This window comes from Phascolarctos cinereus, unplaced genomic scaffold (genome assembly GCF_003287225.1).
Source record: "Phascolarctos cinereus isolate Bilbo 61053 unplaced genomic scaffold, phaCin_HiC Scaffold_2;HRSCAF=192, whole genome shotgun sequence".
Taxonomy (NCBI): Eukaryota; Metazoa; Chordata; class Mammalia; order Diprotodontia; family Phascolarctidae; genus Phascolarctos; species Phascolarctos cinereus.
Genome location: NW_027555625.1, coordinates 395,013,651 through 395,027,854, shown reverse-complemented (window position 1 = coordinate 395,027,854; position 14,204 = coordinate 395,013,651). Strand labels below are relative to the sequence as shown.

Here is a 14,204-nt window from a genome sequence, read left to right as displayed (position 1 = left end):
TGGTTGTTTTTTAATATATGTTTTAAAGAGAGGAAATAGAATCATAGAATGTTAAAGCTGGAAGAGACTTGCAGTACTCTAGTTAAATACTCTGAATTTATAACTAAAGAAGCTCCAAATAGGAAAGTGACTTAGCCAAGCTGCCCTACCAGATTCCAAGTTAAAACTCAAGTATCATGACTCACAATCTAGGACATTTCCATATACTAGGACAATTCCCATTCCATGACATGGAAACTGAGAAGATTGGATATGGTCACTGTGTCTTTCGTTTTACTTTCTCCAAAACCTTAAATTTGGAATATTTTTAAAGATTAGTTTTCTTAATTTTCACAAGTTCCTAGTCTGACTCATAGCATAGTTAGCCACAAATCATTACTAATTTTGCAGATTTAGGAACACTTACTGAGAAAGAAGGGAATATGTGGTCTAACCTCATTAGTACAGTAAAATATAGCTTAACAATGTTTAAAAATCTGTAAAAAAAATAAAAAGACAAATTGAACTAATCATTTTTCAACCATATACATGCTTGTATATCATATGCAGCTGAATAACCAGTCATGTTCTCTATCTCCTTAAAATGTAGTCTTTAACATTTTTTTAAAAAAGTTAAATATGCATTTCCAATTAAAATGACTGGCTTAGAATGGAACAGAATTAAAAATCTGATTATGATTAAAACATCTTGTTTGTAAACAGTATGAGAAAAGTTTCTCTTTATCATTAAATGGTAATAAATGGATCTATGATCTCAATAACGTGTGTGTGTGTGTGTGTGTGTGTGTGTGTATGTGTGTTTCCCCTCGAACAATGCAGATCCCATCCATGCCTGTCCATCCTGTATTACTCTCATCTATATCCTCCCCAAAAGCTACCCAATTTTCTGGGGAATTTATTTTCCATTAACATCCTAACTAAATATGGTGCCAACTGAAAATGTGGGCTATACTGGCTGCCCTTTACTCCTGTCATAAAACCTGCAAACCACCCTTTATTTTTTGCTCAGTTTTTTTTAAATTGCATCCCTGGTGTCAATTCTTTGTGATTGCTTGTATGCTATATATAGCTCTCCACAGGTTCCTTTGGTTGATGCCTCATTGCAATTCTTCAGAGACCATAATGCTCCATGACTCAAAGCTATACCATACTGGGAAAAGTGGCCAGACTGGGTCAGGTATACGCAGTGAAAACTCATGCAGGACATAACACAATTTTGAGGGCATTGATTTTCAAGGTATCTAACGGAAAGGAAAATTCCAAATAGTGGTGAGAAGAAAAATATCAGACCTTCCTATTTATTACCTTTAAAAGATGACCAAGAGAATATCAATAACCACTGCTCTCATGTTTAAACATATATACATTTTATAAAAATTATTCACACACATTAATAACACCCTTTGTGACAGTAGTAAGAGGAAACAATCAGATTTTGTAAATAATATTCTATAAGAGTCCATATTTTTTAGTAAACAGAGAACTGAAAGATGAATGAAAGGGATAAAAGACCCCATTGTGTTTACTCTTTGATGATCGATTTAAAAAAAATCTTTTGATTTCATTGGAAGTGCCACCTAAAAATGTTCTCCTTCATCAAATGAGGTGTTTCCTTTGCATTGTCAAAATTATATAATATGCTTGGAAGATAAAATATGAGAATTTAACTTATTTGACAAGCTGTAATGATTAATGGAAAACAACATATATAATAACTGGGAAATTTGTGTTCACTAAAAATAGTCCTTTCTGCCTTAGAGAAGGTCAAGCATAGAATCCAAGTTGAGGAGGGATTCCTTATAGATGGCGATGTCCTCCAAATGCTGGCTTTTGTGGATGATACTGTGCTATTTATCTCATTACTTATCTCATCCCAGGAGCATTGAAGAGCATTCTAAACAATATTCCTAATCATTCTAAAGATTTGGTTTAACTATCCAAACAGGAAAAACAAAGTACGTGAAGAGTATCCATTGTCCAGATTATGATATACATTGGGACTTAAATAATCTTAATAAAGTTATATTTTAGGTTTTCTTTACTAAAAACTAAATATCTTTGTACCATTTAACCAATCTTGTAATGGCTGTGAACGAGATCTTGTGCAAAGAATAATTTTTTTTTTCATACATAGCCTGATTCTTGTAAATCTTCAGGCAATTCGTGTTGACTGACCCATGAACCTCCTTGATTGTGAGTTATGTTATGCCAAGGGGTAAATGCAACTAGATACTACTTCTCAGTAATGGTTATTGGTCACATCCAAACCTGAAAGGACAGTGTAACTGTTAAATCTAACTGCTGTTATGGTCCTAAAAAGAATCTGTTATTGTATGGGTAAAAATTCTTGATATAAATACAAATATAGCTATTGATCCCTGATTTTAGGGACTCCTTTAGTGCCAATGATATATTATTTTGGCTGCATTAATTGATATGATGTCTAAATCAAGGGAGATAAAGTCCCTTCCCTCATTTCATTGCCAGACATCACCCTTTAAGAGGCACATTGCAGAATTCATAGGAGGTGAGAGGAGTAGAAGCCATCCCATATGAATATAAGATCTTTGATTAAGCCTGTAGCTCAGAAAGCCTAGAATGTAATCACAAAATAATTCATCTTTCTGTGATGTGAAACTATTTCTCTAAGTTACTCAGAAGGGAAAATGTCATTGGCTGATGGAAGATGGAAATCTGTGTCTATTTCAAAGATTGAGTACTTCTAATTTATATACTTAGTGTTAAAATTTTAGTGTCTATGTTTTGTGATCAGTTGTACTTAAAAGGCTATATAGAGTAGCAAATTGAGACCTTTCATTTCATTGATTTAGAACTAGAGATGTCATAGTTCATCTAGTCCAACCTTCTTATTTTAAGGCTTAAGAAACTGAAACCAGAGAGATTAAGTGACAACAAAGACTATTTTCCCCTTTCGTTCATATCTCCAGCACTTAGCACCTCATAACTTATTAAAGACTGCTTGATTGACTGATTGCCTAGGGCTGCATAGGTAGTAAGTGGATGAATTAGACATAGTGTCTAGCCCTCTGACTCCAAACCCAGCTTTGTTATTGTTAATTCCTCATTCTACCATGAAGATGAATTATCCATATGTGCAAGAAAGGCAAAATGTTAACCCCTACAGTCATAAATTCTACAACTGAATTCCAAAGATCACACTGTGCACTTCTCAGCTTCTCACAAACCTAAGCTCCATTTGTTGTCTCCTCTTCATCAAAAGGATTCTCTCCACAAGAATCTGTGAGGGCTTCATTTGGAGTTAAGTAAGTGATAATATATTTTGTAATGACCCTAAAAGTTAATTGGGACACATTAAATGATTACTACTCTGATTTTATAATGTCCTAGCAGATATTGAGTGATTTAAGAAAGATTAAGGTGTTGTGTTTTTTCCGCCATATTAACCTTTTTAAGATCTAGGAATAGGCATGAAAATTCCATTAAGTGTTATTTGTTTTTATTGGTTTTTCCCTGTAGAAATCTTACTGTGTTCTAAATCAAAAGGCAAACAAGAAATAGAGGCTTGAGTATCTTATCTCTCAGCTTTTCTGAAAATTAGAGAAGAACTATACTCAAAATAAGCTTTCTTGATAATGATGGGTTTGACTTTTCCATTTATGTTTTAATTAAAAGGTGAATGTTGATCCATGAGTTACCAGAAATACAAAGAAGAAAATAATTTATCAGTGTAAGAGTAATCTTAAGGTTAGAAGGATTTGTGGTCAGTACTTATATATTTTATTTTGAATGTATACACTTGAAACAAATATAACTTAGTTCATATAATAGAGTTCACTGGTTAACATACACGTAAGATTTTTGTCCAGTTATAGGAAATCTGGTGCCACAAAATATTTATAGTAGTTACTTGGATACTTGATAGATCTGTCATATAATCAATATGGATAACATCTCAACCCATCTCCTCCACAACTATTTCCCATGCCCCCCCTATAAATCCTCCACATGGAGTCACCTGCCATCTGGAAACCTTTTAGTTCTCTTCATGCTGTGTGGATACCAGAAGATAAGGGCTGACTATTGAATACTAAGTCTAGTTTCTTAATTTTTAATTCATTTGAATTTTTAAAAAGTTTTTCTATCTCTATACTTGCCATCAGCTGTTACTTCCTGGTACATGCCTCCAACCGTAGCCTTCTAATTGGCTGTTTATGATTCTGTGTGAGCCAGAAAACCAGTTAGCTAAGGTTGTTAGAAGTATACCTAAAATCAGAGTAAATGATCTCTAAGCGGCACTTATACTTTAAGTGTTTGAGTTTTCGTTGATGGACAAGCAGCCCACAGGCTGCAGGGGACCAGCAATACTCTAGTGTGCAGGCCAAATCAGATTAAAATGTAATTGGGAAATATGTAATAAAATAAAAATCTATACAGTGAAACATAGTTTACATTACATTTTAAAACTAAGTCCATATACACACAGACATACTTATATATGGATTAGCGGCCCCTCCTTTAACACCATTGTTTGCTACCATTGGTCTAAAAGACATTTGACTTAGAGTCAGAAGAACTACTATATGGACCAAGTAACCTTAGTATAATATCTGAGTTGTCTGAAGTTCAATTTTTTCATCTATAAAACTGAAATCACAGAATCATAGGATTTTGGAGCTGGAAGAGACTAGAGAAGCCATCCAATCCAACTTTCCTCTTTACCTTACCCTTCTAATTTTATAGATGAGGAAATAGAGGAAAGATGATTTGCTCACATTCACACAAGTATTTAGTAGGAGAGGCAGGTTTTAAACTTAGGTCTCCATATCCCAAATTCAGTGTTTTGCTCAACACTGCTCACACCACCATTCCTATGGACTTTACAAGGTTCTTGTGAGGAAAATGTTTCATTAATGACAAAGTACAGTATGAACATGAACATGAGTGACATGAACACGAATACACACATCTCCTTTGGCTGCTCAGTCACTCTTTTTTTGCTTATTTCACTCCAACTGACAAAACTTATGAAGTGTGTACTATGTGCAAAGCATCATATTGTCAATATAAACTTTGCTCCTGTGGAATTTATGATTTCTAAAGGATGTCATTATCTAGATAGCTGAGATTGACGGATAAATGGCTTCTGAAGAAATGAAGTACAGTTAGGTCAGAACTACTGTGAATAAAGAACTCATGAAGTAGTGAAATTATTTAAAGTTATAACGATGTAAAATATGTTAATTGGTTCCAGCCCAATGAAAATATGTAACATGAATTTATATAGTGTGACCACTTTATGGGATTTGCTATTTGCACTAAATAGCACCTAGCTTATATATTAACTTTCCAAACACTGAATCTGTACTTAGCTGATAGCAGCTATTACTGGTTTGCTTATGTGCTGTAAGGTAGCATTTTGAACAACATTTCTGTCTAGGTGAGTGCAGGGATAGGTAAGAACAATATCATCAAGAGAAAAACATCAATACTTATTTTACATTACATTGGAATTCAAATAGGAAGCATTTTCCCCAGATAGTATTAACGTTCTTGTTCCTAGGACTCAACAGTGAGTGAGTTTGTAGCCATTCATCTCCATAAAGGCAATTTTTTTTGTTTGTTTGTCATCTGTTTTAATCAGCAGAGCAAACCTTAGTAAGCTCTATCAAAATGGTTTCAGCCTTCACAATGCTTTCAGCCCTGCTACACATATTCCCTTTAAATGTGTATCTGTTTATATTTCTTTATATATTTAACTGATCAACTCCCAACACTCTTAGTTATTTAGTTTTCTGATGGTACTTGAAGACTAATAAAGTACTACTTCTTTTTCTTTTAACTTCTTACTCTGCTTAGTACAGAACTTCATGACTAAAGTACTGTTTTGGTACCAGTAGAAGGATGATTAGAAAGGTATAAAATTCAATCAAATATACTCCAGATACAAAAAAACTACTGCCTTAGGTTCTCCACTCAGAAACTAACCCTGGTTTTAATATAATTAGTCTGATTTAGCAGTCAATTAGTCACTCAATGAATTAAATTAGACAAATATTAAGTGCCTGATTCATGTAAGAGTTTGTGCTAGGCTCTGGAGACACCAAGACAAAAACAGTCCCTGCCCTTAAGAAGCTTACTTTTACTGAAGGCATATAAAATGTACACAGATAAGTAAATGCAAAGTAATTTAAAAGAGAAAGAACATTAAAGACCAGAGTGATCTTGGAAAGACTTTGGGATATCTATCTCTAGACAGCCTTAGGTAAATATAATGTTGATAGGGAATTTGAAGGTCTTTTTGAAGGTATAAATGTACTTACATGATTCTAAAACCTTTTATGAAAAAATATTTAGGATTACCTTTCTGTTACTACTGTGAGGCTTAAATAGATTTACAGACAAATTTCTCAGTGAGACCCCACATATTTGAACAATTTTCCCACCTGCTGGCAAAAATGGAGGGAAAAGTACATTTTAATTCAGTAAAAATATTCATTTAAACATGATAACATGTTAAAAGTTCTCCTAGTTCTGTAATCATCTAGTTTTTTTTCCTTGAGTTTTTTTTTCTACTTGGAGGAAGAATATTAACTTAGAAAATGCTAGTCACACAAACCAAATAAGAGTATGAATGGAAAATTCATCACTAGTTATACTAAAGCACATTTTCAATGAGAATTAACTGCAGAAATATTAATAATGATTTACCAGAGGAAAACTTGAGCAATTCAGATATTGAAGTTGGAGAAGGAAGATAGCAGTTGGGGAAGAAGTAAAAAAGAGGAAGAAAAATTGAAGAGAACATATAGATTATATATAAAATATATAGAGATTATAACTGGGGATTCTCAAGTATGAAATAGAGCATGGGGAAAACTTCAGGGATCAAAATAATTGTGGAATGTTTGTTCCATCAGGCAATAACCTTAGGGATCATCAGGGCCCAACATCTCATTTTGCAGAAGAGAAAAAAGAAGCCCAGAAAAGAAAAAAAAAAGACTTGTTCCAACTCACACAGATAGATAGTGATAGAGCCAGTACTAGAGTCCAGGTTCCTGGATGATCAGGTCAATTTCCAGAGGATCTTATCCCCCACCCTTCAAGGTCATTAATCACACTAATTTAGAAATGAGGTATACTAATGGTGTTCATTTCATTGCCTCCTTAGAATTACAACCACAGCTGCTTGCATGATGGACCTGCGCAGATACCCTCTGGATGAACAGAACTGCACCCTGGAGATTGAGAGTTGTAAGTACTTCTCTGAATCTACTGAGCAGATGATCAATATGGTTTTGATCTGGATTTACATAGAGGCTGAAATATTTTTTTCAGCTTTATTTTATGAAGATATTGACTTGCTCCAAGGACATGTCAAGACTGCAACTTGCCAGGTCACTGTGTTTTTGGTGTACTGTAGAATATGTGTTAATTCCATATCTGGTAAAATGTGTACTAATTCCCTTCCCTTTCTCCTACCCTTCTTTGTTCCATCTCCAATTTTTACTAACAGTGATGTTTTGGGTGAACATTGCATTGGGGAAGGGAGGTACTCATTGCCCATACTATAAAATATGTATGGGTTTGTATGATGTGTTCATGGAGGCTTAGAACCTCTGGTGTGGAGGCTTACATTTTTCAGGGTTTCTCATCTACCTTTGGTGTCCACCTGCCAGCCAACTCTCATCTGTGGCTTTACAAAGCTGTAGCATGTGCAGTGGCCACACCTCAGTGAGGTAAAACCATCTTGGCAGGTTGACAGTAACCAACAGATCTCAAACACATGGGAGAGTCAGGGAGATGTCTACCCCAAGCATGTGAAGAATTCCCATGGTGGAATAGGCAGATGAGAACAACTCGTTCCAATGGCCATAAAGGGCATCTAAAGCAGGCACGGTGAAGTGTTTAGAGGTTTGTCAGACATCAGAGACAGCAAGTTCATCCAAAGCCATTTCCAGTCATCTTGACTTTTGTCTTGCTACTTGACTTTGCTGACACTAGAAGAGAGAGTGAGGCTTATGACTTTACACAACTGTGCCTCATGTAGATCAATTCAAGTGTAAGTCAAGACATCACCCAATGATATCATGATGTCCTCCTTGAAGACAAAGGACAAACAGCAACAACTGTAAAACACTCAGGGCCCAAAGTTGCCTAACCACTAAGCCAAGATATGAAAGCTATGGGCAGGGTTGAATGGTAGTAAAAGGTTCTTGATGTAGAAAGGACCTGGATAGTTTGCTTGGGATTTTAAAAATATCCAAAATGGGGTGGAAAGGTAGGGATTGCATGAGATTCTAATACCAGTTAAGACCCAACATTGCCCTAATTATCCTGGTAGATATTCATCCAGTGGCTTAGTAATTTATAGAATATGAATTAGGAGAATTTCTTTTGAGCTTTTATTTGGTATTTTATTTTGTCCCCAGTTACACATAAAAAACAATTTTTAACATTTGTTTTTAAAACTTTGAGTTCCAAATTCTCTCCCTTCCTCCCTCCCAAATCCACTCATTAAGAAAGCAAGCAATTTGATACAGGTTACATATGCAAAACACTTCCGTAATAGTTATGTTGTAAAGACTAATTATATTTACCTCCATCCCATCCCATTCCCCCATTTATTCTATTCTCTCCTTTCACCCTGTCCCTCCTCAAAAGTGTTTGCTTCTGATTATTCTCTCCCTCAATTTGTCTGCCCTTCTATAACTCCTGTTTTCCCCTACTTTCCTGTAGGGTAAAATAGATTTCTATACCCAATTGAGTGTGTATGTTATTACTTCTTAAGCCAATTCTGATGAGAGTAAGGTTCACACATTCCCTCTCACGTCCCCCCTCCACTACAAAAGTTTTTTATTGCCTCTTTTATGTGAGATAATTTATCTCATTTTCCCTCTCCTTTTCTCTTTCTCCTAAAACATTCCTCTCTCACTGCTTAATTTTATTTTTAGATATCATTCCTTCATATTCAACTCCACCTGTGCCCTCTGTCTATATATAAATTCTTTCTAGCTACTCTAATAATGAGAAAGGTCCTATGAGTTACAAATATCATCTTTCTATGTAGGAATGTGAATAGTCTAACTTTAATAAGTCCCTTATAATTTCTCTTTCCTGTTTATCTTTTCCTGCTTCTTTTGAGTCTTATATTTGAAAGTCAATGTTCTACTTAGCTCTGGTCTTTTCTCAAGAATGCATAAAATTCCTCTGTCTCATTGAATATCATTTTTCCTCCCATAGATTATACTCAGTTTTTCTGGGTAGGTGATTCTTGATTTTAATCTTAGCACCTTTGACCTCCAGAATATCATATTCCATGCCCTCTGATTCTTTAAAGTAGTAGCTGCTAAATCATGTGCTATCCTGATTGTGGTTCCACAATACTTGAATTGTTTCCTTCTGGCTGCTTGCAATATTTTCTCCTTGATCTGGGAACTCTGGAATTTGGCTATAATATTCCTGAGAGTTTTATTTTGGCTCTCTTTCAGGAGGTGGTCAGTGGTTTCTTTCAATGACTATTTTACCCTCTGGCTCCATAATACTGGGGCAATTTCCCTTGATAATTTCTTGAAAGATGATGTGCTATTTTTTTTATTATAGCTTTTGGGTAATCCAATAATTTTAAGTTATTTCTCCTGGATCTATTTTCCAGAGCAGTTGTTTTTCCAATGAGATATTTCACATTGTCTTCTATTTTTTCATTCTTTTGCTTTTGTTTTACAATTTCTTGATTTCTCATAGGGTCACTAGCTTCCATTTGCTCTATTCTGATTTTTAAGAAATCTTTTTTTTCTTCAGTGAGCTTTTAGACCTCCTTTTCCATTTGGCCAATTCTACTTTTTAAGGCGTTCTTCTCCTCATTGGCTTTTTGGACATCTTTTGCTAAGTCTATTTTTAAGGTATTATTTTCTTTAGTATTTTTGAGTCTCCTTTGCCAAGCTGTTGACTCATTTTTCATGTTTTTCTTGCACTGCTTTCGTTTCTCTTCCCAATTTTTCCTCTACTTCTCTTACTTGATTTTCAAAATGTCCTGAGATGAATTCATATTTTTCTTGGAGGCTTTGCATATAGGAGCTTTGATTTTGTTGTCTTCTTCTGAATGTATGTTTTGATCTTCCTTGTCAGCAAAGTAAGTTTCTATAGTCAATTTTTTTCCCATTATTTGCTCATTTCCCCACCCTATTACTTGACTTTTTAACTCTTTGTTAAGATAGGGCTCCAATTCCAGTGTGGAGGACAAACTGTTGCAAGCTTCAGGGTTTTATGCAGCTGTTTTCAGAGATACTTCTAGGGACTTGTAAGTTTTCAGTTCTTCCAATGTGATATTATCTAAGGAGAGGTGTTTACTCCTCTCCTGACCTGTGCTTCCATCTGTGAGTGACCACATGCACTCTTTACTGCCCTGGAACTGTGAGGAAACATCCCTCTCTACTGCTACCACAAGCTCTGCTATGTGAGTGTTCCTCCTCACAATAGGACTGCCACCCAAGACTGTGACCCAGATCCAAGTATGGACAAAGCAACAGAATCCTGCCTCAGTGCCAGCAAAGAGATCCCTATAATCTCCTTCTGATCCCTTTACCATCTGTAGGCTGAGAGCTCCAGAAGCAGCCACTGCCACTGCCACTGCTACTGCTGATTCTGTCACTCCCAAGGCTTGCTCCTGGTTTACTGGGGCTGGGGCTGTGCTGGCATGGCCTGTGCTGAACCACACTCCTTTCTCAGGCTGGTGCAACAAATATTTCCTGTCAACCTTCCACATTGTCTTGGGCTGGAAATTTGTTTCCCTCTGTCTTTTTGTGGGTTTTGCTGCTCTAGAATTTGTTTAGAGTAATTTTTAAATATATTTGGAGGGGTTTGGAGGAGAGCTTAGGAGAGTTCCTGCCTTTACTCTGCCATCTTGGCTCTGCCTCTATTTTGAATTTTGATGGTCGGTTTATGATGTTTAAAATATCCCTCATATGTCTTGCATTATGTCTACCTGAAAGGCAAGATGGCTCTTTTTATTCTCTACCCTACTCCTGAGGTGATTTGTTCTCAGTCAATTATGTTCATTGGCAATGAACTTCTGTTTTGTTACAGATACATCAGTCATCTATGTAGTAGGTACAGTTTGCTAATTTAATAATTCAAATCCATACCAAAAGTCAAGTTTTTAAATGGTTAGATCAAATGTGGTAAGATGTCCTTTCAAGTCTACTTATATTGTGAATTCCCTGAATCATTATGATACCTCCTCTCACCAAACAATTGGTTGGTGATAGTTTCATATAAAGCACTCTCTCTATTATGAGCCAAGACTTTACAGTCAAGATTCTGTCATAACTTATATGAGGAGCATTGCTTAATTATGAGAAATAGCTCATCATATGTATTTGTATCTCAATAATCATTTTAAATACAAGTCATGTTAAAGACATTTGTATTTTCTTAAAAACACTGTAAAAGTACAAGAACATTTTCATTAAGTTGTTCTGTTAGGGAGAGATATAGCATGAGAATGTTGATTGAAACACAATTAGAAATCAAATTTCTCAAAAATGTGTATACCTTTTGTCCTTTTTAAAGAAAAACTCCATAAGAGCACTTCAATGCCCCAAATACCAACATCCTGCTCAGAATAGTTCTTTACACACAGTTAATCAGCAAGCATCTGTTAAGTGCCCACTGTGTGTGAAGCACTGTGATATCCAAATAGATAGTACTTTTTTCTAGATATCTATACGGACATAGATGATAGATACACAGACATATATCTGTGTGTGTGTGTGTGGTGGGTATGCATACATATATATGCAGATAGAGAGATAGAGAGATAGATAGATATGTGTGTACCTTTTGCTGTATTCTTTGTTAGAGCTCCTTGAAAGTAGTCATTTTATTTTACATTCTTTGGCTTTATAATCCCAGCACATCATCTAATGCCTGGCACATAGTGGGCAATTAACAGATACTTCTTGATTGATTGAGTGGAAAGCATTGTTCTGAGCAGAACTTTGTCATTTTTTTTTTTTGGCATTGAAGTAATCTTATAGAGTTTTTCTTTAAATAGTACAAAATGTATGCACATTTTTGAGTTTGATTTCTTATTGTGTGTTCAAATCAACATCTTCATATGGTATCACTCTTCCCCACAGGACAGCTTAATGAAAATATTCTATATACGTTTGCAATGTTTTTAAGAAATCACAAATGTCTTTATCATGACTTGGTCTTTTCTCAACATGTAGTTACAAGACAAATTTCAATATAATGAATCTCAAGGGACTACCCAAATTATTTGGCTGGACTATAATATGACTGTTTTCATTTGAAAAAAAAAATCCTATTGTCAAGAACTTAGAAATCTTGTTTGCCATTTGAAGACATTTGTTGTAATGTTATTAACTTGTATTGAAATGATAATAACTGATTGTAATGTATTCTCATTTTCTGTTCTCCTATTTCAATGCAAGCTTCTGAGGTAGGTAAATCAAATATTGTTACCCCAGTTTTGCAGATTATACAAGTAAGGACAGGAGAGCCTGTGATTTTCTAGAGGTCACACAACTAGTTAATGAAGAGGCAGATGAGCCTTGATAATACAGATTTCCTGACATTTAATGCTATATCTCTTTTATCTTAGAGTCTAGTAGTTTGAGGATTATGTATTTTTTTTTTAGCTGGAAGGAATCTTAGAGGTTATAGAGTCCAATCCCCTCATGTGCCAGAGGAGAAAACTGTAACTGAGAGGTGAAATTACTTTTTAGGGTCACATAGTGTTAAGTATCTCAGGCATGATTTAAACTCAGATCTTCCTGACTCCAAGTCCATGATCCATTCCATTACACTACACTGAGCACTCTCAGAGTATATCTACATGCTGAGATACAATTTATAAAGTCAGAATAATTTTTATAAAAGTATTTCTTTGGTATATTTTGTTGTTGTTTTTCAATGGTTTTATTTGTGCCTGACTGTTTGTGAAATTGGGGATTTTCTTGGCGAAGATACCGTTATCATTTGCCATTTCCTTCTCTAGGTCATTTTATGAATGAGGAAACTGAAGCAAAGATAGTAAAGTAGCTTACCAAGGGTCACATAGCTAGTAGGTGCTGTCTGAAGCCAGATTCAAACTCAGGAAGAGGAGTCTTCTTGATTATAGACCCAGTACTCTATCCACTGTTCCACCCAGCTGCCCTATTATATTTGTTAGAATGGATTTTCCCCTCCTCAATGTTTCATATTTTGTGATAACGTTTGTTTTCTGCAACTACATAAATGTTTGTTGAAAGAGTAAATGAATGAGTGAATGAATGAATGATTGAAACACTACTATCCTAAGGGCTCATGTCATTATCCCACCTTATAATAAAGGTGGTCTCATATCGAACTACTCCTCTCCATTCAGTAACTAAATTCCCTTGTGCACAAGATAGACAAATGCACCCATTGCTATTTGTTTAATTCCACACTTCACTAAGCAATGTGGTTATATAGTTCTTATGAAACTAGGATATGTGAGAAAATACACTTTTTTTTCAGTAGGGGAATCCTTGTTCTTTACAAACATATTTCTTGCAAAGTCTGTATCTAGTGTAGTTATTGATCTCCAGCTATGGCATCAACAACTAAGAAGAGATAAAAATAAATCACAAAATGAAAACAAAGCCAAAGTACTTTGTCAACCTTAAAGTACTGTGTGAATTTCAACTCTCATTTTATTATTGTAAACACAGATGTATCAATACATATTTAATTCTAAAAGCCCATGTTTTTCCATGTTACAATAAAAAAATTAACAAACATGGTGTAGCTATCTAATGTCAGAGGAACTCTATTCAATACAGCAATTTTACATATTACCCACGTGACCTTGGGCAAATAAACTTTACCTTTCTTGTTTTTAGTTTTCTCATCTCTAAATTTAGGGTGTTAGAGTTAGTCCCTTCACACTCTAAAACCTGTGATTGCTAGAGAGAGTTACTAGGCAAATAAAAGAATCTCTGTTCCAAGAAGTAAGGGGATAGTTTCTCAGGATTCCCTAGTGGAGGTGACATGGAAAGCCATGTCTAGCCTCATAAAATTGCCAGCCATTATGAAGGGAGGAAGGGGGAAGATGAAACATGGCTTCCCATAGTGCAGAATCTTGACCTAGAAAACAGTTCTATCTTCAAATAGTTTGCATAAGCGATAAGAAATACAATGCAGAATGGAACCTCTGCCCATTGGCAGCTCTGTGA

The 14,204-nt window shown here is 35.2% G+C and overlaps 1 protein-coding gene across 2 annotated transcripts in view; it reads left to right on the top strand.

The window, feature by feature from the left end:
• Positions 1-14,204, top strand: part of GABRB2 (gamma-aminobutyric acid type A receptor subunit beta2) — a 261,118-nt gene that overhangs the window by 137,800 nt on the left and 109,114 nt on the right. For both annotated transcript variants that reach the window (XM_020992408.2, XM_020992409.2), the window contains exon 5: positions 7,151-7,233. In XM_020992408.2, the coding sequence (XP_020848067.1) occupies positions 7,151-7,233 (83 nt within the window). The remainder of the gene's footprint in view (positions 1-7,150; positions 7,234-14,204) is intronic.